The 24,963-nt window shown below is 43.2% G+C and overlaps 1 protein-coding gene across 2 annotated transcripts in view; it reads left to right on the plus strand.

Annotated features, from left to right (window-relative positions):
- ppp3ca (protein phosphatase 3, catalytic subunit, alpha isozyme) overlaps window positions 1-24,963 on the plus strand; it is a 29,820-nt gene that overhangs the window by 1,044 nt on the left and 3,813 nt on the right. The window contains exons 2-13 of one of the 2 annotated variants that reach the window (XM_017418144.3): window positions 5,321-5,521; window positions 10,370-10,494; window positions 10,601-10,712; window positions 10,990-11,135; window positions 11,222-11,361; window positions 17,865-17,942; window positions 18,070-18,164; window positions 20,354-20,479; window positions 20,607-20,684; window positions 21,070-21,154; window positions 21,546-21,643; window positions 23,176-23,226. In XM_017418144.3, the coding sequence (XP_017273633.1) occupies window positions 5,321-5,521; window positions 10,370-10,494; window positions 10,601-10,712; window positions 10,990-11,135; window positions 11,222-11,361; window positions 17,865-17,942; window positions 18,070-18,164; window positions 20,354-20,479; window positions 20,607-20,684; window positions 21,070-21,154; window positions 21,546-21,643; window positions 23,176-23,226 (1,335 nt within the window). The remainder of the gene's footprint in view (window positions 1-5,320; window positions 5,522-10,369; window positions 10,495-10,600; window positions 10,713-10,989; window positions 11,136-11,221; window positions 11,362-17,864; window positions 17,943-18,069; window positions 18,165-20,353; window positions 20,480-20,606; window positions 20,685-21,069; window positions 21,155-21,545; window positions 21,644-23,175; window positions 23,227-24,963) is intronic. The other variant, XM_017418145.3, reaches the window with a different exon arrangement.

The raw sequence follows: 24,963 nt of genomic DNA on the forward strand, positions 1-24,963 counted from the left end.
GGGGGGGGGGAATGGGTGCATGTGTGTGTGTGTGTGTGTGTGTGTGTGACAGGAACCACAGGCGCAGCGAGTGTGGAAGCTGCTACGGTGGGAGTATGGATCGTTTCGAAGGGCCTAAAATTCAGGCAACAAGACCAGAAAATGGTCCGAGTTCATCTCAGACGCCTTCTTCCTGACATGTTTTCTTTCATCAAACGCTCCGCATCCCTAAACATGTTTCTCTTTCCTGCTAAAACCTTTAACGCACCAGATTATCCAATTGTTGTCATGTGCTAGAGTTACTACTGACCACTGACCTAAACTTACTTGTGTTAGCAGTTGTATGCTTAAGGCTTTATAAAATGAAAGGCCTAGCATTTCTCGATGGAATGCACATCACCCGCCATCTTGTGTTGAAAGGTTTTAGGCGAAGATCTCAGCGATCTGTTTTGCGCTCGGAGCATGTGTTGGGGATGACTCTCAGCTACTGCCACGCCACGTTTTAGCTCGATATTTGTAAAATTGACTGAGCTCTAGACTTCTTTGTGTTTTCTGAGACGGATTAGCTGTGGTGGCCATCTTAAATTGGGTTCACTCTAAAAGCAAATGAGTTGTAGATGAACCTCTGATAATTATTTTCTGAGAGTTTCATTAAAATCCATCTAGTGGGACACAGGATATTTTGCTAACAGACAGACAAGGTTCATGGCAACAGTTGTTGCCAAAGTTGAAAGCAAGAATATTGCGCAATGCGTAGCGGTCGATGTATGTGTTAGGGAAAATGCCCAGCTACTACCACACCAAGTTTTAGCCAAATAGCTGAAAAATTAGCAGAGTTATAGCCGTGCTCGTGTTTCCCAAGTTCAGCAGGCTGTGGCGGCCATCTTGAATCGGGTCGAGTCGGGAAAGTTAATCAGCTGTAGACGAACATCCATTGATCACTTTCTGAGCGTTTCCCTGAAATCTGCCCAGTGGTTGCTAACAGACGCACAGAGGCGAGCACACCATTGCCTTCTTCTTTTCTGAGGGTGAGAGATAACAAACTAGATCCTTGTTTTCATTTTCTAGGAAAACCTCAATCAAAGAAAAAATGAAACACAAAGTTCATATCAGGAAAAGGCACAAAGCCAAGAATCCTGACTCAATGTTTTTTTTTTTTGCTCTTGTAACATAATCGTGTAACACCAAGTAGTTTGAAGCACTCAGAACATTTGTTTGTATTGTATTGTTGTTAATCATTCCACCACAGGCTCTTAGGAACCTCGTTAGACAGGCTGACTTGTGACATCTGGTACTCATTTCTCTAACCTGCTGAAAACAGGTAACCTCGTCTCCGAGTCTCTGCCTTCCTTCCCCGGATGCTCTTATTTATGCTAACGTTCCTTATTCCTTGACAGGCGTGTGGATATATTTCTTTTGTGACTTTTATCTGCTTTTCTATTTTCGCACTCCACTTTGAAACGTCTTTTTTACCCTCCCCAGAGGCGTAAAAAAATAAAAAAGTCAAAGGAAAGTGAGTCGTGCAGCCATCAGGTGATCAAAGGAAGCTGTGAAGACGGTGGGGATGGTGGAAGCGGAGGCCGACGTTTTCCTGCAGTTATTGCACCACATCCACCAAAGAGCTTGCGTTAACTTTATATATATATATATATTTTTTATTCCTATAGGTAGCGCCAACCTAAAACTGTAGCAGGTTTCTTTCTGGTCGCGCGACACGTTTGGACCTGACAGGGCGTCGAACAAAGGGGGTGCATAGAATTTGGTTTCGTGACGCCGCAAACGTCGGGAGAAACGAGGCCGCAAGATCTGTCTGCATGCGGTCTTTCTTTTACCCCTGAGATGTTAGAGGTCAGGTTTTATCCTGCGTCCACGTACGATCCAGCATCACTTAGTTAAGAGTTAGGACTAGTTCGATTTGACGGAAACTTTATAAAGTTAATTCTTAAAGGAATGTCAGATTTGTATGCAGCTGTTTTGGACAAACCTGCTCAGCGATGCCACGTTACCTCGCGTGATTTGTTGGCGCTTGGCGTGCGTGTCGTGAATGACTCTCAGCTACTACCATGCCAAACTTTAGCTCAGTGTCTGTAAAACTGGCTGAGTTGTATCCGCTTTTGTGTTTGCTAAGGTCAGCTGGCTGTGGTGGTCTTCCTCAATCGGGTCGACTCCATGCGTTCGCCAGCTGTAGATGTAAAGTCACGGACTACTTTCTGAGAGTTCCGTTAAAATCTGAAAGAACAAATGAACAAACGCACGTACGTGCAAAAACATTATTGCCGTTTCCCTTCGGTGGCGGGCGATAATCCGTCCGGAGGTTCAAACAGGGAAACGGTCCATTTGAAGCTGATTAAAGTAGATGGAAGTGTGCAGAAAAGGACTCCAGTGGCATTAAGTTAAAAGCTTGACATGAGCGTCTTTGTTTATCGGGCCTCTTAAAGAGAAACACTGACCAGTTAGTCCAATCGGGGGAAGCTAGTGTTGCCTAACAGAACCCAACGGTTGCTCATTAGCGATAGAGATCCGCCATTAACGTCCCGTTTCGGAGTGAAACGCTGTCCCGGGGAGATGTGTTCATAAGGAAACGCAGCGTGCACCGCGCTGAGAGGTGGTTTGACAATTTGTCTTGTCAACTGTGCGACCGGCGCATTACTGTATCTGTATTACTGTATCCTCCCTGTGCAAATTGCAGTTTTCTGGAGCGCCGCTGGCTGCACTCCAACAGTCAGCTGCTGCTGCTGCTGCTGTTGCCCAGCAACATACAGTATTTCATAGTTCAGCTGGGCTCCGGCGCTGAGTAGAAGTCAGCTTTTCATCGCTGCGCCACACCGCTACATCCGTGTGCTGCGTCTGCGGCGCCGTGCGTGTTCCTGTTGCTGAAGATCAGGAGTTAAAAATCATTTCATTTCAGTTTTATGTCACACAGTACGTAGAGAAGATTGCTCCTAAAGATTCATTCATTCATTTTTTTTTACAATTACTTTGTAAAAAAATGAATAATTGAAGCAACTAGAGAGTGTTTGTTTTCTGTTTAATGCAGCGTGAACACTGAGAGCCGAATGACTTTGATGAAGAAGCTGAAAAACAGCAAAAATATAATTTAAAAAAAATAGCTAAAAGCTATCAAGAAGTAGAAGTAGAAGTGGTAAAAGGCTAGCTAAATATGAAATATAACAAAAGGCTTGCTGTAAGCTAAACGTAGCAAAAGTCTAGATGAAAGTTTAAAGGAGCAAAACATTGGCTAAAAGCAGAACGATGTCAGCTAAAAGTAGCAAAACCCTAACTGAAAGGTAAAGTAGCAACACGCTAACTAAAAGCTAAATGTAGCAGCTACAAGCTAAAAATAAGAAAACACTAGTTAAATGCTAAAATTGTACAAAGGCTAGGTGGAAGCTAAAAGTAGCATAATGATAGCTAAAAGTATCAAAAGGTTAGCTAACAGCTAAAAAGTAGCCGAACTGTAGCTAAAAACAAAAGTAGCCAAAAAGGACAATATAGAACAAGTATGCTGAATTAAAACATACAAAATGGATTTGAACAGATCTCAATGTATTTTTATGGAGAAAATACTCATAAAGATATATATATTTTGAAAAGCCTAAAAGTTAGAAAAACTGAAAGTCATAACATCCAATGAGCTGAACGTTTTCATGCAGCCATGACTAAAAGAGCACAAAGTATGCAGAAGTAGTCAAACTAAAAGGAGAACAATCGTTTTAAAGCTGAAGCAGCGTTCAAACAATATAAAATTCCCTCTTAGAAGGGTTTTAACTTAAGTCCTTGTAAGCCATAGATGTTACTTCAGGTGTAAATGTGTTGACACCATTTTCACTAAGAGTAAACAATCGTTACCCTGGCAACTGGTTCTCTTTGTGTGTCAATAAATAAATGCAAACGATCAAAACCAAAAACAACAGTCAAGAGACGATGTGGCTATCGCTTTAATTATCGCTCTGAATTTGTTTTTCTTTTAACTTTTATGAATTAAACGGAAAAAAAAACCCACAAAAGTAATTCCAGCAGATTAAAAAAATGTGCAAAATAACCAGATGAATGTAGTATTTCACACATGAATGTTACATGAAAAAAAAAAAGAAGCCAGAATCCATTTGAAATCATAAATATTTGATAAGAAGCCGAAAATCCATCACGTAAATCTTCTGAGGACGTCGAGTGATTATCATTTCAAGTATTTTGCGTTTCACTTACGCTCTGCAGCTCGAGCTAATTGATTTCGCCTTTCCTTACAGAGACGGCAAAGTGTTAACTCTGGTCGTAAAAAAAAACAAAAAAACAAAAAACAACCTCTCCGTGTTCTGCGCGGGAATCTGTTCGCGCGTCGCATTTACTTTACAAAACCAGCATGTGGCGCCGCTGATGCCAACGTATAGGAGCCGCCGCGGGGCCTGAGTCACGTCCTCGGTGGCCGGGAGCTTTAGGGGTACCTCGTCAGATCACGGACTTTTCTGATGGCTCCGGGTTTGTTCTCGCCGGTTAAAGTGTCAAAGCACACGTCGCCATCACAGATACATGCTGCACACTGTGAGAAAATTTTTTCAGTGCCATTAGCTGCACTTGCTGGGGCTTGCCTCATTATCCCAGGAGTAGCAGCTTTGAGATTTCTCTAGTTTAGCATTCATTATTAAAGACCTTCTTGATCGTGCTCAGTTTGAGGCTGAGCTCGGAGGCTCTTTCTTTATTTTTTGTTTTTTCCTCTTCGTTCGGTTGCTGATGCTTGGCCCATTTTTGGCAGAACTCTAGCGGGCCCGTTTTCCCCAACTCTCGGCTTTATTACCGACGTCCACCTGCGTTTTTATAGACGGCAACGAACGCGCGGCTGGACTCGGTCCGACGTAATTTTCCCCCTTCTGCGAATCACTCGCAGCTCAGACACTCAGAAAGAGTTTTCCAACGTTAAGCCAGATGATCTCGATTAACGTCGGGCCCACGGGCGCCCGGAGCTCGTGGTTCACGGCACACGGAGATCAGCCCCCAGATTAAACGAAAGAAATAAAAGTAAGAGGAATCTTTTGCGGCCACTGCCGCTGAAGTAATGATCTGTGGTTGGATTTCACAGCTTCACAGGCTGTCTGGTGGGAAGGTGACTGATGCATTTTAATGGCCATGCGCTTCAGCAATCCAGGAAAGAGGGAGCAGATTATTTAAATGTTTCATGCAGCTTCAAGTTTCACTGGAAGAGTTATTGTTAAGTGACAGACCTGTTAATGAAGACAGGTCTTTTCTATGTCACGGTGGAGAAACGGATCAACAGGAGCTGTTGTTTGTCGACGTAATTCCCAGCACTTAAACGCCATTAAATGCCCGCTGTGTGCTCTGTCCTCAGCTGTCCCCTTCCCCTTGAGCCACCGCCTTACAATGAAGGAAGTGTTCGACTGCGAAGGCAAACCCCGCGTGGACCTCCTGAAGGCCCACCTGACCAAGGAGGGGCGCGTGGAGGAGGCCGTGGCACTCCAAATCATTAACGAGGGTGCCGCCATCCTCCGCCAGGAGAAAACCATCCTCGACATCGAGGCTCCAGTCACAGGTATTTCCCGGACCAACCGTTCGCCTGCAACTTCGAGTCGAACCAAATGTGGAAATATCCAATATTTGGACCTGGGTTTTAAATCTGTGGAGCATCTGTGGAGCATCTGTGGAGCATCTGTGGAGCATCTGTTAAAGCAGGAAAAGCACGAGTGAAACCGGTTTTATTCCTGCTGGCTGGGTTTGTGACAGTGATTCAGCATGCTCAACACCTTGGGGCTCGCTTGTTTAAATGGAAGGTAGCCATTTTGGTTGTTTGTTTTTTTTGTTTTGGACAAAAACTGATAAGATGTGACAACGCTTAAATTTGATCAGGTATGAAAGACGCAGACACTCTGCTGCAGTGAGCTTTTTGCATCTTTTTCAGTCCCATTTGTATTAAGGATATTTGTTCAATAGATATGTCTTTTTTTTTGGAAAAACATAATGAAACATTAAAACTAAGGAACCTAAATTAAGAAATTTAGTCAAGGATTTAACAAGTAATACTTTCAAATGAGTGTATGATAAAGGTATGAGGCTCTCCGTTTTTGTCTGCTGTGTAAAAACCACAAAACTGCTGATAAGTTTGGATTATTGTCAGTCTTAAGTAGTTTAGAAAATGAAGTCTCGTCCTGTTGAAGCTACAGCTGAGGTGAAAGAGTAATTAGGTTCTTCCTTTGGTAAATCTAAATGTCTTTGGAGAATCTATTAAGGCAAATTAGAAAACATTTAGTCTCAGTGTCTCAAAATTGCAAAAATGTAATGCACAACGATGAGAATCTTAAAATTCCTGGGAAAATACAAACAACAGATGAACTCTTTGCTCAGCAACTGGTCAGACACGCAAAAGATGACTTACAGTATGTGGAATATTAGAAACAAACATCTTGAAAACGGCTCAGATGTTTCTGATGTTCACATATTTTCTGTGAGTTTGAGGTGAAACGTCCCTTTCAGAAAAGCCCCGACTGGTCTGCCTGGTCCTTTCCAAAGTGTTGGTCATGCACCGCTTACTTTGAAGTTTCACCTCGCATTTTATTAAACACAAAGTTGGAACATCCTCCAAAAATGTTTCAGGGCCATCGGTTGATTAAATGCTATTAGTCATCCTTACAGAGCTAATTTGTAGTCATTTCTGGTCCAGATGCAGGTGCTTGAATCTTTTGAAGTGAGGTTCTGTGGAAATGTGCTGCACAGTTAATATCTAACCTGCTGTAGATAGCGTTATCATTCACTTCGGACTGGATTGATGAGCTAATGGCTAGTCGGAGCAGGGCCAAGATCAAAGTGGACTATTGATGTTTCAAAACAAATTTAATCTCGACAATTTTATCAGGATTCATGCAAATACAATTTTTTTTTTTTTTAGGTTTTCTATTACATAGATATTTACATATGGTTTTTGAAAATAGCAGCAGCAGCTGGCTGTAGCACTCCTGATGCAGCCTGGGGCCCTTCCAGCAGGAACATAATAATATTTCTTCTGTAATAGCCATGCGAAGCACAACTAAGTGAAGCGCAAAAGCTTATTAAATAGTGTTTGCATGAACCAATATTAAATTTTGGAGACTTGAGTTGCTATAGGACGGCAGCTTTGGTCTTGTCCCTGCCCGGACTAGCCATTAGCTCCTCAGTCTGCTCAGAATTGAGCTCTATTTCTCCTTCAAAGAGCTACCTACGACAGATAAGGTAACTGTTTATAACCTTCCACACAGAAACTCGCTGAAAACGATGGGAACTGTACCTTTAACTTCAGCTGAAGTCTCAGTCTTCTCATTTAAATGAAGGCCTGATGCGTTCAGCTCATAATAGCAGGAACTTAGTGTTGCATATGGGCATCTGTACGTTTGTTTTGTATTTTTATGAGCTGCGGGAATGTCAATGCGGCTCGCACGCATGCATTACACGGGCGCTTGTGTACGGGCCCCGCGTCTGTGTGCGCATGTGCGCGTTTGATTGCTTTAGTCACACAAGCAGTCTCCCACACACATTGCTCTAAGCTTTGAGTGGGCGAAGGCCACTGTGGAGCTGATAGGGGAGACGGAGGAGCGAGCGGAGATGGAGGATGAGCGGGAGAGAGCGGGGAACGAGCGAGATGATAATGAAAAATTGAAGGCAGCGAGGAAATGAGATGTAGGTTTGCACTCCAGAGCCGCGGTGTTCACCGTGAAAAAGTGTATATCTCCCCGGGGGCCTCGAGTTTCTTCCACCCCTTCGAGGCGAGAGCTCATTTCTCAGCAGCAGAGGAGGGAGGCCTTTCAGCCAGAGATAATAGAAATATCCCATTACTACCATACGCTCAAATGCAGCCACTCAAAGCACTTCTAATATTTGTTTTTGCAGTTTTGCTCAGTCATTTTAATTATTTGTGAAACAGTGAACTCAAAACACCAATCTAGTTTTGTGAAAAAAAAAAGATATATATATATATTGTTTCTGTTAATGAGCATGTCAGTACCAACAGAATAATTTGTCCTTGTGTCTGTGTTTGCAAAGAACACAGCCACCGTGCTCAGCCATGTTGCCAGTGTAACGCTGGAAGTATTTTCTGCTCAAATCTTGATGTAAACATCAGTTCCAGCATGCGATCGTACGCGGGAGATTATTCGCGTGAGCTTAACCGGCGACAGCGTTAACAGTTTCACTGACTGTATTGTTTTGTTTTGTTTTGTTGGCAGTTCGTGTCATTGAAATACTGAGAAAAAACACAACAACAACAACAGTGCATAAAATAATCTGTTTTCCCTGTGTTGCTGTAACACGAGCTTAGAAACCCTAACGGAGAGGTCCTGAAAATGCATTATGCTTTTAAGGTGTGACAAGATCATCAGTTCATGTCATCACGGAAAAAAAAAACGTGTTTGGAGGTTTTGAATTGTAGACAGGAGCGCTATTTATCGCCCTCTTAAATCAACGGAAAGACAATACAGTTCGAGTTTCGATTCTGATCTGACGGATCGACTGAGAAAAACATGAGCACTGGCTAAATGACTGCAATTTAATTTTCTTGATGGATGAGCTTTTGAGTGGACATTACGTGTATATCCATCCATCCCTCCATAGGCTGCACAGTGGAACAGTTGGTTAGCCCTGTTGGCTCACAGGTTCAACTCCAGGCTGAGGCCTTTTTGGGTGGTGTTTGCCTCGTTCGTCTTCATGTGACCTGGTGTACCCCGTGTCTCGCCCAATGACCACTGATCACCTGCAAACCTAGAAACCAGCAGGTAAAGGACATGGATGGATGGATTACTTGTATAACTTAAAGGGGATACTTCGGATCATGAACTGTTACACTCACAGATAGCTCTTTGAAAGGTCACAGCTTGGGGAAAAAGAGTGGAACAGAGCAGATGAAACATGAAGACAACACTCAAACAACAGACTACCTTAACTACCTCGCTCTAGAACTCAGACTGTAACTTCAGTGCATGGCGCTAGAACTTCAAATGTCATCCATGTTCAACCATTACAGAAAAAGCAGTACAACAGTTACATATAAATCAAAGAACATTTCTTTAAAATGAACCTATTGCTCAGGCCTGTTGAGCAGGGAAATTAAAGCAATAAAAGCTACTGATCTTTAATATTTTACAAACAAATTTCTGCTGGTGTCCCATTTTTGTCATGTTTTTCCGAACGGTTGGGTATCAATGCCTCCTACCTGAGGGTAACAGTAAAATGCGGATGCTTTGGATGAGCTAGAATCTTGTAGAAAGCTCTTTGAAAGGTTTGGAGAAACAGAGTTTATTTTTATTATTTAAACGGGCCGATAAACTAACAGCCAGTTTGAGCACGGGCCAAGACCTAAATAGATTGCTGCCATCTTAAATCAACTCCAATCTAAAATATTTCATGGTGGTTTATGTGAATAGTGTTTCATAAACCTTTACATTGTTGACAGTTTTGCATTATATGCACAGTTATTTACATAAATCTTATGGTTACTTGCAAGTGCTCAATCCTGTAGCTGTAGCACATCCAGTGAAGCCTGAAGCGCTTCCAGCAGAAATGTCCGAATGTTTCTGCAAGAAAAAACTCTTAAGACAGTAATAAAAGTTTATGACATTGCATTAGCATGAGTCACTGTGAAATCTGTGAGACTGGAGTCTTAAGGCTGCTTCGGTCTTAGCCCTGTTCGAACCGGCCAGGAGCTCGTCAGTCCCGGCAGAAAACTGCCCGGTCATTCAAAGCGCTATCTACAACAGGTAAGATATTAATTACCCTTTCCACTGAGTCTCACTTCAAATGGTCTGAACTATCGCTTTAAATCCTCTTTCACCACCCTGTTAGGTGCAGCTTTTGTTTTTCCCACGTCCACAGTTTATAATCTGTGATAATTCAATAGTTTAAATAACACCAGGAGATGCAAATGTTAAAAAAAAAAGTCATAAAAGTTTGTATTTTTTTATGATGAAAATTGACGGGTGAGAAAGGAATCTATGGGATTAAATAGCTGGGACATTATTTATGGAGTCTTGTCTGTGACAACAGCTATCATTACAACAAAGAAGAACATTTTTTGACCACATAGCATCATGAGCAAACCATCAACTTGCGTTGAGCTTTTTAGAACCGATCAGGAGTAGTGATATTTAGTGATATTAAATTTTTAACAAGCAGATGTCACTCATGTACGTAAGACCTCTCGAACCGTCGCTGTCTTGAAAATGACATCAACACGAAGCACTGGCCTTCGTTTGCGAGCGTTACGACTGAGGCTGTAAAATGTTCTACTGAGGGGAAAATAAAAACGACTCAAGTTGGAATCAACAGACTGAGGTTCACGCAAACAGCGGCGTGTATTCAAAGAGCTGTTTCCTTAGTCTGTAAAGTCTGTAAATGTGTTTGTCCTCTGGTTGCTTTCCAGTCTGTGGGGACATCCACGGGCAATTCTTTGATCTAATGAAGCTGTTCGAAGTGGGAGGATCGCCAGCCACAACACGGTACCTGTTTCTCGGGGACTACGTTGACCGTGGCTACTTCAGTATCGAGGTGAGGGCGTCATTAAAAGCTTGTGAAGAAAGACAACTGAATCCAAATATCCATCCATATTCACGCTAAAGTAAATAACCTTGTGTGTGTGTGTTTGCTCTGACAGTGTGTTTTATACCTTTGGTCGCTGAAAATCCTCTATCCAAAGACACTATTTTTACTTCGTGGAAATCATGAATGTAGACATTTGACAGAATATTTCACCTTCAAACAAGAATGTGAGTATTCCAGCGGATTGTTGTTTTTTTTTAAAACATTGTTATTCTTTTCTTCCTGTCCTGGTAGAGTCATGTGTAGCCTGGAGCACTTGTGCAGGAGATGATACGCCTGCTCTTTGCTTGTCAAGTTGAACGTGTGTGGTAGTAGAAAAAGCTGGAGCTGTCTGCGAATAGCTGGGAATGTAGAGCTGACAGCATTTCTGTGCCAAGTCTGCCCATCAGTCACAACACAAGTGACCCCGTTTTACATATTTACCTTGTAAACGTGACTTTGCAGGTAAAATCAAGTACTCAGAGCAGGTGTATGACTCATGTATGGATGCGTTTGACTGCCTTCCCCTGGCTGCGCTCATGAACCAGCAGTTTCTGTGCGTCCACGGTGGGCTCTCACCCGAAATACACACCTTAGACGACATTAAAAAGGTAACCGCGCCCCGCTTTTGGCGCTCACGTGCTGCGTTGTGTCCGCACGCCGTTCCCGCGCTCACCCTCTGCTTTTTTGGGTTAAGCTGGACCGGTTCAAGGAGCCGCCGGCGTTCGGGCCCATGTGCGACCTGCTGTGGTCGGACCCTCTGGAGGACTTTGGTAACGAGAAGACCCAGGAATATTTCAGCCACAACACGGTGCGAGGCTGCTCCTACTTCTACAGGTGAGCTGGTCTCTGTTTGCATCATAACCCACATCAACGTATTGTTAAAATCCTTACTTTGAAACTTAAAGGGACAGTCCAGATCCTTTGAAATGCAGTTTTGTGGTAACGTTCTAAGCAATAAATATCTTAACAGTTTGGAGGAACAGAGTGTTATTGTGACAAGCTAACGGCTGTTCTGAGCTGGGCAAAGACTGCGTTAGATTCACGACACATATACGATAGTCCTGCAGGAAGTGCTACAGCTACCTGCTGCTGTCCTTTGCGCTGGCAAGTAAATAAACAGAATTCTATGTGAAACTGACAGCGTTGTGAAGGTTCATAAAATAGCATTTACACAAACCACTATGACATTTTTGAGAATGGAGTTGTTGGAAGACGGCCCCCCTCGAATGAGCTGTTAGCTCGTTAATCTGGTCCAAAATAAGGCCAATAAAAGAGCTATCTACGAGATAATAATTGTTCAGGATGTTTCCACAAAACCTCCCTTCAGAGAGTCTGTGCTGCCCCTTTAAATAACCACCCATTTGTTTATAAAAAATGATGTCATGCATCCCTAACCCGAAACTTTGTTTTTCCTGTAATCTGCTACGTGACGACTGTAAAACTCTGTGTACCGCACTGATTGCATTAGCCCGACCCATGTGGCTCATCGCGCATCTCCAGTTGCACTTCAGGGCAGCAGCTCACTCTGCAAACCCTCATCCTGCAAACTTCCGCTAAAACAATGGAGAAGGAGCAACGACGTGTTGGCTGAGCTTGATCCTGTTGGCTCGTTATAAGGAGTTTATGTAGGTCATCCTTTCTGCACTTGGCAGGTGTGTTTTTAAGCAAAAGAAGAAGATGGAAGAAAGACAATGGCCCAGATGCAACGTCAGCACTATATGTTGGCAGCGATAATTAAATCTTTAACCTATTCGGAGTTACACTGCTTTGCAAGGCTGTGCAAACCCTTGATATTTAAAATAGAAATGATCATTTTAGATTATCAACAGATATCAAACACTTGAAGGGGAAAAAAAAGAACAAAATGTTTAAAAAAAAAGGAAGCACTTTAAACAGAGGTTTGTTCAGTGCTTAAACAGGCAAACGCGTCCTTCAAAGCTTACAGATTGCAGCTATGTTACAGCAAGACAAACGAGACGGGAGCGCTGTCCTGAGATTGTTGTGGGATGGAGGAGAGCTGTGGAAGTAGGTGGTGGTGAGGAGAAGAGATTAGGTGGCAGTTATAGTGAGAGTTTTCTTAATGAAGGCTCAGAACAGTACAGACCCCATGCGTGGGAGCTGCACTTCGGCTCGAATCAGAACAAGTCGGGGAGACTTTTTGCGCTCCTCCGCAGAGGAGGAGGAGACGGTTTTCTGGACGCCGTGTGTCCAGGATAGCTGCCGCTGGGAGTCACCTCAGTACGTGAATGTAATTCTTTCACGTGTTTGCAAATCTTAGTGAATCTGTCGAAAGTCTCCCTTTGCTTTAATGCTGGTTCAGGTCCAACCCCACCGGCAGTTGAGCACGTTTTAGGCCTGTTGACTTGGCTGCTCAGAGGAGAGCTGATCCTTTCCCAAAAGTTCTCAACGTAATCCTTTAAAAATACATGTGTGTGTTGTAATAATATTTAATAGAATAAGTATTACATCCAGGAGCCTGTATGGGAAGAGACAGAGCCTGCTTGGGAAACACATTTTATCTGCCGTTTTGCTGTATTAGCTTTTAGCAGGGGTCATCAACAAAGTTTGCTTAAAAGACAGAATGTTTCTGATCAGTGGAGGCCAACTTTTGCTAAGCCGTGGCTGATCTCTTTTATTTATTTCAGTTTTCGCTGTTTTAGACAGGTGGCATTTGCCTGGCTGTTTACGATAATACACATTATGTTCCACTTTTCTTTCTTGACGGAGAAGATTTTGTCATGACTTTGCTTTTAAATCACTGAACAACACTGGCACAGCCAGAAATGAATGTACAGGTGGGCCTGATTCAAAGTGGCTGGGCCACAAAAATTAGCATAGCTTGTAAAAAAAAAAAAATATATGAATAATGGAAAAATGTTTACGTTGTCCCTGATGACTAAAGGAAAATGCTCCAGCAGTTATTATTAACAAACTAATCTGCTGTTGAATCACCTAAATAACAAATTATATTCAGAATGTAATTACACAGCACACCATTAAATCTGTAATTTAAAGGTCCTAGCCCCCCCGAGCCCCCACATAATGGTCGCCCCTGCTGTACAAAAGTGTTAAAGACTAAAAAGGTAAAAAATAATAAGAATAGGATCATGCCAAATAGCTTAAATAGGAATCTAAGATAAAAGGTTTTAGTTAGATAATAGTAATGTCTGAAGGAAAGTACTAAAAGCAGTGTATTACTAAAGGACAGGGTTTGTTTTTTACTTTAACTTCAGGGGCAGCTTCATGAGGCTCAAACATGATGCAGCTTGTTCAACAGTTCACAAATCTGCAGCGGGCTCCTGCTCCATCTGTAAAACAGCGTGACAGAAAACCCAACAACTGTGGCTCACACTGCTGCTCAGCTCGCTGATGCTAACAGAGTTAGCTTCAGGCCGCTCATTTGAATCTATAAACATAAATTAACAGCTTCTGGTGCAGTATTTCTTTTTTTTTTTTAACTACAAATCCCCAATTTGGGAGTTAAGCAGTCACGACACAGGGCTCGGGAGCATTTAGAGGATAAAAAGATGCATAATTGACATCCAAACATTCAGTAAACATCTGGGCTGAGCTTGAACTAAATTTCCTTTCGAAACGCTCAACCCCGTTTTCTTTCTTGAAGAGTTGGTCCCGATCTCATTCTGAGCGAGCGCTGCTGTCTCTAACCATTTCCATGCTGCGCTGCAATCGATTTATGCATCTGACTCGGCCTTGTTTATAAATAGCTGAACGCCTTGCGGGCCAGATAAATTGAGTTCGCCGGTCAGATACGGCCCCGGGTGCCAGCAGTTGGTGCCGTTGCTCCCCTCTACGCGGTGCAGTTTGAAATCTTCGCTTTTAATCGTCTGTGATATTGTTGAACCACAAAGCAGCTCAAAGACCATGATCTTTAAAATAAAAAAAAAATTAAAAGAGAGAGAAACACCTCAGTTATCTGAAGGATGACTTTTGAGACCAACCTGAGACAAATGAAATAAGCTTTATAGAATAAATACATACATATAATCACCGAAAACACTGCAGATGCTTGAGACTGATAAAGACAAACAGCTTCCTCCTCTTCTTCCTCCTCCTCCACCCCTGTGGAGCGGTCACCGATTGCTATGCAGTGAGACAGGAGCTCGGTGAGGATGGTTGTGTATATGTGTGGAGGATGCTGCTATTATAGTCATCTATCTCCCCCTGGCTTTGTTCTGCCTTCGCTCTCAAACTTACCTCTCCATCATTACCACTCCTGCCTACTGTACAGCGTTTATGCAGCACACGGAGCGCCGCATTATCTCGGGGAGTATCTGATAAAGGAAGCTCGGGCTGAAATCAATGCCAAACGTCGCCTATTTAATCCGAAATAAGGCAGACAACTGAGTCAGACGCTGCCTATGAGTGCGGAATTACTTTCTCATACCTGAACTTACGCGTTCTTCCTTTAAATTCCTGCGGAGAGGTTCTAATGACACAGGTCGATTGGAAATCTTTTTTTTTTTTTTTTGGTACACTGGGGGAAATAAATCTGATGGCCGCCAGCCATCGCAGATGGATTGTCTTAGGTGAAAGAAAAAGAGAAAGGGAAAAGAAAAAAAAAAACCTCTCTCGGTTTCACACTCACGACGCAGCACTTCCATCCCGCTCTGTCTCTTTCGCTCATACTCACTTGTCAGATTCCTCACTCGTTCTCACTCACAGGCCCAGCAACACATTATTGTGCGTTTCTTCGCAACGCCGAGGGGATGGGACGATCGGTGGGCCAGCACTCCGAGTGCAAACCGTGTCCTCTTGCGGGGGATCGATCAGTTCGGTCGGAGCGAAGAAAACTCCGAACGAGGACGCGAGCGAGCGCAGGGATGATAGTTTGCACGAAGCAAAGCTCTTTTCGTTGTTGTTGTTGTTGTAGGAATTCAATGAAAACCACTTATGCAAGCTTTGTTGAGTGTTGGACATAAATAACCCCACATAAACGTATCCATTCCTGTGATTTTAAAACACATATTTGCCACCGAGGGAAGGTGAACAGTGTGACCCAGATAGATGGGGGAGGATGGCACAGTTTCTCCAGGTGCTCGGGGCACGGCGGGCTCCTTGTTTTTCTTCCGGCACAAACCTTTGCGCGCTTAAATATTTCAAGAGACTTGTGAAAGTTTGATGGGGGCCGAACGACGGCAGCGGCTGCTGGGAAAGTGCAGGTGGGGGGTGGGGGGTGGGGGGGGATTGTTGCCGAGGAGCCTTTTCTCTGCACGTTGTCATCAGATTAATCGTAGATTCCTTCGCCTGTCGAGCTTTAGCTTCTGTTATCGTACCTTCAACATTTCAGTTGGACTTTCGCAAACTGAAAGGGGTATATTTGCTATTGCGTACGGTTTAGTCAACCGGTAACGTCATGGGTGAAACAAAAAAAAAAAAAGGTGACTGGTAAATCAACTAACAAAGTAGTTGCTGGAGTCAGCCCTGGTTGTGAAATACTATTATTACTGAACTGTCAGTGGTTGAAAATGAGGATACTGACGGTAATTGATAGTCTTGGTGTCGGACTGCGGCAAAACAAACAAAACGCTGAGTGTATTTTTTATTTTTCAGCTGCGGCCATGACTTCTAAGTGGAGCTAAATTTGTAAAAACAGTGAAAAGTGATAATTGCAATCAATTAAAAACCAGCGTTCCTTGAAGGAATCTGATTCGCCCCACAGCTTTTCATGTCAATGTTTGAAACAAACGACTCACGTGACGTTTTCGAGCTCAGAGCATGTGTTGGAGGGGACTCTCAGCTACTACCACGCCAAATTTTAGCTCAGTATTTGTAAAATTGGCTGAGCTGTAGCCACTTTAGTGTTGGTTATACGTTTGGTTACCTGAGGCAGGCAGCTTGTATTGGGTTAACTCCAAAAGCCAACGATTGCTTCCATTAAAGCCCGTCCACCGGTTCATGAGATATTTTGCTAACAAGCAGACAGACACAAGCAGGCAGTTACACTATCGCCTGCCAAACTTTGGAGCGGTAGTAGCTGAGAGTCGTTCGCAACACGCATTCCAATCACGACGTCCCATCATACCCCGTTATGTTCCAAGGTTTAACCAAAGCGGCTACAGCTTCATCATTTCTCATCATGAGGTGATCTTGGGGGAAAAGTCATGGCTTTTTTTTTTGTTTTGACATACAGTAAATGGCAGGATTAAGCAATATGGAAAAGAAAAAAAAAAAAGAAAAAAGGAGAGACATGAAGCTCATTTGCAATTTGAATTAAAAGCAATTTTTCTAATTAAGGAGAGAGATTTGAAAATAAAGAAGCAATTCCAAAGAATTTTTTATTTAAAAGAGAGAAAAATAAATAAATCATAAAAAAACACTGTTTTTCCTTTTCAAGTTGAGGAGACTGTGCAGTTTCAGGATGACAAAAGACAACCCTGGAGGTGTCTCATAAAAACGCTGCTGCTGGGATATGATAACCTACGACGTCTGTGAAACCTGAAGGACGCCGCTTTCCCCTTCCTGCGTGACACAAGAGCGATGTCCTCTGTTTGGGGGAAATAAATCAGACGAGCTCTTTTGCTGCTGTTTGTTTCTTTTTCTGAAGAACGATTTTTTATTTTTTGTATTTATTTATTTTTTTGCCACTGTACGTGCTTCTCGTCTGCTCTGTGGCCTTGCAGCTCTCATCCAAACTGACACGTTTGTAAGTTATGCAGGGTTTGTTTTTTTTGTTGTTGTTGTTGTTGTTGTTTTTTTTTTCCTGTCATCCGTCTCTGTGGGACAGCTCATTGTCCATCTGGACAGAAAAATGAAAAAAAAAAAAAACCAAATACAAAAAAACATGGAGGACAGCTATGATGTTTGCGCGACGCAGGCGATAACAAGATCCTCTCAGATCACACAGGGTGGAAACTTTGCGAGGCACAACGACACCGAACTCACCGGGTCAGAGCGATTTTTGTGTCTCATACGGTTTTAATAAGCTGCGGCGGCCATCTTAATTTAGTAGACTCCGAAAGGCTTAGACGCTCATCCGATGATGGTTGCAGAAACGCCTTCTTCGGACCGCGGAACTGTAAAAGAACGTATCCCTACATGTGGGAGAGGTGTGCAGCTTTTAGGCCTCACTTCCTGTCAGGTTGGAGCTGGGGGGCAGGAAGCTCTGGCGTGAAGTTTCTGCGTAAATTAGCGAGCGATGAATCTGATCGTCACAAAGTCTGTGACTTTAATTTGAAAAAAAAAAAAAAAAGGATCTGTTACATGAACATAAATGCATTATTCCTGTTATTATTTGTAGTTGTTTCGAATCTGCTTAGAGTAAATTTTCACATTTCCCTTTAACACTTGTTTTTTTTTTCTTGTTCTCTTTTTTGCAGTTATCCGGCTGTATGCGAGTTCCTACAGAGCAATAATTTATTATCGATCATCCGAGCACACGAAGCGCAAGACGCCGGGTATGTCGCCACTTTGGCACAAAGAAAGGAAAATGGCACCCACTGGCTAAAATGAATGTATGTGAACGAGCTTTTTGTTGTTGTTGTTGTTGTTTTCTGCCTTTACTGTTACCGGACCACCCTGAAGCTACCGGATGTACCGTAAGAGTCAGACGACTGGGTTCCCGTCCCTCATCACCATCTTCTCGGCGCCAAACTACCTGGATGTTTACAATAACAAAGGTCAGCAAGTCGCTCCCTTCTCATTTTAGGTTTCCTCGTTAGCTGTCCAGTCGCGAAAACAGGTCTCACACGATGGGAAAAAATATACTATCGCCCACCGCCGAATCCCAAAAGCGGTAATGTTTTTTTTTGCCCAAACACAAAAATGGCGACCACTCAGCCAAGCTAAAAGTTTGTGTGGTAGCAGCAGCTGGGAGTCTTTCTCGACTCACACCCAGAGCCCTGAACGATCGCACAAAATTTGTTTTTAAAACTCTACCATTAACCGCTACAGTCAACGCCGCCTGTCTGTTTGCAAAATATCTCATGATTGACTCGATGGATTTGTGGGAAACTCTCAGAAAGCAGTCACTGGATGTATGTTTACAACCGATTAACTTTTGGAGTCAGCCAACATCAAGGTGGCTGCCACAGCCAACCGACCTCACAAAACACGAAGCTGGCTATGACTCAGACAGTTTTGAAGATATCGAGCCAACTTCTGGTGTAGTAGTGGCTGAGTGTCATCTCCAACACGTACGTTGAGCACCACATGTTGCACAATATTATTGCTCAAAACTTTAGCGTTAACTGTTGATGTCAGCCTTGTCTGTCTGTTAGCAAAATATCTCATGCACCACTGGATGGATCTTAACAAAACTCTCGGAAAGTAATCAATAGATGTCCATCTGTAACTGATTAACTTTTGGAGTCAAGCCAAATCAAGATTCTGTTTAAAAGCAGCAGGCCATACGCGTTTCTTTGAGCAACACTAGGCCTTTGTTTTAGGAATGCGTTGTACCCACGTCTCGTAATTTTGTGTAAATATGAAAAAGTAAAAAAAAGTCAGTCAAATAATAAACTGTGGAAAGAAAGAAGCCCGAGTGTGTTTCATCCCTGACAGTTAGATTACACGTCGGTTCAGTTTTCTTTACCAAATGCGCCTTTTATACGTGAGTTTGACTAACAAACAATGCAGAACGCTGCGTCGCTCAAGGACTAATTGGCATTTTAAAGCTTTCAAACATGACAGCTGATTCCATGGGTTGCTTTCTCTTATTTGCGGAAATGTTTTTTGTGTTTTGTGTTTTGGTTTTTTTGTTTTTTTGAACGCATGGACGTGAGTGCGCGAGTTAAAGTGACTGCGTTTAGCTGCGAGCGGCCGTAGGAAAGCATCAGGGAGCCCCTGTTTGTTTGTGTTCTCAGATCTGTGTCTCGGTTGCCATGGGCTATGGGAGATGGGGCGCGTGGGAGGGACTGTCAGCTCTGCTGACTGTCTCCATGTGGCTTTATGCCTCTTGATGTAAGTGTCAGCAAAAGCCCGGCCTCAGCGAGGCCACCTAGTGGTTAAATGTGAAATTTTATCCCCCCCTCCTGAAAAACAAACCATGTAAGGTAGCAGCAATGTTGTTTTTTTACCCCCTTCTGCATACCCTACTAACATTTCCCAGATTTGTTTTGTGTTAATGTAAATTATCACATGATTACTGTTTTTATGCTTCATCAACTTCAGTCTCACTCTATACTTCATAGTTAAAGGTACTCATTGCAGAGAATAAAATCCACCATTAAAAAAAGGTTATCCTGAATTATATCGATATATATCGGTGCCGTTTGAAAGAGTTTACTCCGGCAGTTTTCCAGCTATACTAACAGGCGATTCTGAACTGCAGGTGCGCGGTCCGTGTCAAACAAAGGACTCGGCTGAGTCTGCCAAAAAAAAACAAGCAGAAGCCCGAGTCACGTGATTGACCTACATTAGGCTGGCTGTAGTCTGTGTAGGTAAACAAATATGGCGGAGAACACGCTTAGGTGGAAATATGAGTGAATCCGCTGCTAAAGACAACTGTCGCATACTAGATATGTGCTTCACTGAACAGGTCTGAGTGTAAATACATACCAGTGCGTCAAAATTCTTCTCTGGAGCTCAGAGAAAAGAATTCATGGACTCTATCGCTAGAGTCGACCTGTTTTCAGACTAATGCGATGTTCTATGTCAAAGAAGCAAAGTGTCAGACTTATTGTGGCTTTATGACCCTCCAGATGGAGCAATAACTTTATGTATTCCTTACCCCTTTCGAGCAATTCAGTGTTCTACACAATACAGTTATCATGTTTTTATATTGTGTAGTTCAGGTGTGTAGCTACTGCATTTTGTCTGAATTAGGCGGGGCATTTTCCCTCCCGTGTCTCCTCTGCTCTCCCCTCAGCTGCTGTACTGAAATACGAGAACAACGTCATGAATATCCGACAGTTCAACTGCTCCCCCCACCCCTACTGGCTGCCCAACTTCATGGACGTCTTCACCTGGTCTCTGCCGTTCGTCGGTGAGAAAGGTACGTTTCGCAGCTTGGCGGCTCGCGACGCGTCCCCGCACCTTTCCTATCTGTTCGCCCCCGCCGCCTCACCGCCTCGCCGCTCAGTGACTACCTGTGCCCCCTCGCACCTTTTTTTCCTCCACAGTCACGGAGATGCTGGTGAACGTGCTGAGCATCTGCTCCGACGACGAGCTCATGAACGACGAGGACGAGATTTTTGACGGTGAGAAGTCCTCCAGAGGACGTTTCCGCTTTTATTTTTCGTTGGCGCCTCGCACACCCCAGCGGCCTTAATCGCCCTGGTGAAATCTTCAACGTGTTTCATGAAACTGTGGTTTGGAGGACACTCTGCCTGTATGTTGTCACATGTGCATAAAATCACAATCTCAAATCCATTAGAATCCGACTCCGGTAACGTAATACATCCTTTTGCTGAATATCACATTGTCATATATTTGGTACTTTGCACAGTTCATAGTCCGTATAGCATCATAAACGTAGATATTAGATGCTTTTAAATAAAAATAGATTTGTCTGGCGTATTTACAGCAGCTCATAACTGTTTGGCACCTGTTATTTCTGTTATTCTACCTGTTATTTGCTTGCAGCAAACGCAGCAGCGGCCCGCAAGGAAGTGATCAAAAACAAGATCCGTGCCATTGGCAAAATGGCCAAAATGTTCTCAGTTCTCAGGTAGGCCTTTCATTTGTTTTTTTTTTTTTTTGTGAGTGTGTGAATGTGGTTCCGCGTTCTTAAACTGTCGTAGGTGCTTTGCATAGAGTGGGGGTAGGCAATCCTGGTCCTGGAGAGCCACCATCCTGCATGTTTTCATTGTTTCCCTGCTCCAACACCTGATTCAGTGGTTAAATGACCTCTTCATGTTCTGCAGAAGTCTGTTAATCACCCACTGATTCAAATCAGGTGTGTTGGAGCAGAGGAACAAGTAAAACATGCAGGATAGTGGCCCTCGAGGACCAATATTGCCCACCTCTGGGCTAGAGTGTTTTTTTTTTTTTTCCTCCAGTTTGATCAGGTCTCAGCCCAGCTTTCTGACCCGTTTCGCCTGCTCCTGTTCTTCCCGCAGAGAGGAGAGTGAAAACGTGCTGACGCTGAAGGGCCTGACGCCCACTGGCATGCTGCCGAGCGGGGTTCTCTCCGGAGGCAGGCAGACGCTGCAGAGTGGTGAGCGCTGGCTCCGCCGGAGCCGCTCCTCGAGTGTTTTGCTCTCTGTTTTTGTTGTTTCTGCTCCTCATCGGCATCCCCAGTCCTACCTGTGTAGTCCTGTTTCTCTCCTCTGTGCGCCTACTTTGCCTCCCGGCCTCGAACGAGGAGCGGCCGGCAGGTCGCGCTTTAGCCTCTTGATGGTGCTCCTGTCACGTGACGGATGAAAAGGTTTTGAGCGGGTAATTTATACTTTAGTGGTGGCAGACAAGCTGTTTTTGATTAAAATGCTCATTTATGGGCTTGGCATATATTACAGCTAATGTGCAAAAATAACAAACATTTTGCCTCATCATATATATGGAATAAAAACAACATAAGAAACCATTTCACATTTATTTACAGGTTGATAAATATATATATATATATTTATTTAATCTTGTGCGAGCTGTGGGCGCTGGAGTATGGGTTAAGGATGACTCTCAGCTACTACCACACCAAATGTAAGGTACATATCTGTAAAACTGACTAGGCTATAGCCATTCTTGTGTTTTTCAAGTCAACCAGCTGTGGCGGCCATCTTGAATGGGGGTTGACTCCAAAAGGTAACCGGTTGTAGACGTATGTCCGGTGATTACCTTCTGAGATTTTCATTGAAATTCATGCAGCGGCTCGTTAGAGATTTTGCTAACAGACAGACAGACAAGCGAATATGCACACTTAAAGAAGCAGTTACACAACTGTCTGCCTTTCACGGCAGTGGGAGACTTAAAAAACAAATGTTACATTCAAATAAAATTTGGAAAATCAATGTAGTTTTACAGTTTTAGATTGGATACAGATATTAAATCTCCTTTAAAAAAAAATCAAAAAAACAAATCACAGGCTGCTGATGTTCACCTTTTGTCATATTTTAGGTATTACAACTGCATGAAAACTGAGTATCACTTAGAACATTACAGCTGCAAGGCATTATGGGATGGAATTATGGCCTTTTGTTTTCATAAAAGTGTCAAAGAGGATCATAAATGAAGCATTTAAGCCTCTTTCCTGAGCATTTAGAGAACTCCAGCAGCTCTTATCGTGGAGGCTCTGTTAGTTCGTTAGGGACCTTCCTAAAACAAAACAGCTAACTAAGACAGTTTGATTACACCCAGGTAGGATTAGCGTCTACCACATGCTCAAAAAGTCGACGGAGAGGAAAACCTGCGGAAAGCAAAGCACAGCGTTTGTAATCAGACGGCGCAAGACACACGTCGGCGCTCTCACCTCATCCCAGCCCTCCCTCTCCATTCCTCCTCATCGTCTCATATCTCTGTCACTCTGTCTGTGTGGATGTGTCTCTGTTACTCGGCATCTGAATTTTCTAACCCCAGACTGACGCTAATTCGATCAGTGTATTAGTGCATGGCGCTCCTCTGGGTTTGGCTTCAGTGACAATGAACGTGTACCGCTCATCTGGCCAAAGACACGAGTCGCCGTCTCCCTGGGGCTGCATTATACATTTGCATGGCTTTATCAGGAGTAACCTGCTCCCCTCCTCCCCTCTTCAGCCACCATTGAAGCCATTGAAGCCATCGAGACGCATGATGAGGACAGAGAAGGTAAACCGGTGCTCCTTCTCCCACCTCTTTTTAATCATGTTGACGGGGGTCTCCTGCGAGGCCCTCGCTGAGTTTATGCAGCTTACACAGCAATAACCTCTCTCCTGTAGAGCTCTCTGTATTCAAACGGATGGCACTTTATTTTGCGGTAAATTGCATATTTAAGAAAATAAACCCAACCGACTGTGCATGGAGTAGAGAACTTAATTTCTGGTGGATTTATGCGCGCTGACAAGAAAATAAATAAACGAACCTCACGTCTCGCTGCATTTGCAGGGTGAGAAACTTCTGAGATATCATGTTCTTATAATTGTTGAGTCAGAGCTCTTATTCTGAGGAACAGAGACGTTTAATGGAGCTCCTAACACCTACACTGCCTGCATCAAGGAAGCTCTGCGCATAAAATAACTGGAGCGCACTTTTGGAATTGGTAATTACCAGCTGGTGAGAGAATCTGGGAAGGAAAAGAAAAATATATATATATATATATATATATAATTATATATATATATAAGTGTTATAATGTCTCAAGAGACTTTCATTATAAATTAAAACCTTGCAAAGTGAAGTGCTGCTTTGAGATGCATGACTAAAGCACATTGTTTTGGGTTTGGCTTGTAAATGGCCTCCATCTGGCTCTAAAAAAAAAAAAAAAAAACGTTGCATGCACGAGAACAAGAAAACGACCGGAGCATCAACATGAAATATGCATCCTGAATACCAAGTCACTGAGGTAATCTTTACTCACATCCAAAAGAAAAAAAAAAGCTGCAGATTTTTTTTTTTTTTTCATATGTAGGTTTTTATTTAAGTAGAAATGTGACCTTGAATAAATTGTTAAGCATTGTGTTTGGTAAGTCCAGACTCGTCTATGGCTGTATCTGTTTGTCCTACGCTACACAAAATAACAAACCACCGAAGAAATAAAAGGCTCAAAGGTCACAAAGGTACAAGAATATGGGGACTTTTGATTTATTTTTCAATGTGTTTTCTGTTCAAAATGAATACTAGAGTGAGATATGTAGTGCAGGAGGTGTCAGTTTATGAAAGTTTTTTTGTTGTTTGTTTTTTTTTTTTTGCTTTAGGAATTCATTGAAGTGTTAACTATCTGATCAGGTTCACTTACACACCTTAAACATGTTATCTGTATACACTCACTGACAAAAAAAGAGTGAAGCACCCAGAAGGAATTATACTATTAAGATGTAATTTGCCACAGATGTGAACAAGCAGGTGGCATCATGAATGGAGCAACAGTGTTATCAGGCAATTGCCAGTCAGCCAAAAAGAGAGAGAGCAAAGGTCACCAAACGCATTAGACGGAACTACCAGCACTTTACAAAGTTCGACAGAGGTTGTATTTTTTGGTTTGCATGAGGCCACAACTGCTCAACATGTGGGACGTACAGATGTCTCAGTGGCCTGATGTTCGAACCCAATGGGTATGTAAAGGCTGAGCATGCATCGCGAAGATTCGGGTTGCCCAAGACGGACAGCACCAAGAGAGGATCGCTGCGTTGTGCACTAAGTATTACAGGAACCCCATCTGTATCTGCCATCCGGACACAGGTACTGGACTCTGCAACGCTCCGTGTCCAGACAGCTGGCATAAGTTCACCTGTCCCATTAACACCAGAGCAGGGGGTGTTACTGTGTTTGGAGTGGTGCCGTAACCAGGAGGCGTGGACTGACGGCGAGTGGTGCCGCGCTGTGTTCAGCAATGAATCTTGGTTCTGC

Source organism: Kryptolebias marmoratus, linkage group LG13 (assembly GCF_001649575.2).
Source record: "Kryptolebias marmoratus isolate JLee-2015 linkage group LG13, ASM164957v2, whole genome shotgun sequence".
In the NCBI taxonomy this organism is placed as follows: Eukaryota; Metazoa; Chordata; class Actinopteri; order Cyprinodontiformes; family Rivulidae; genus Kryptolebias; species Kryptolebias marmoratus.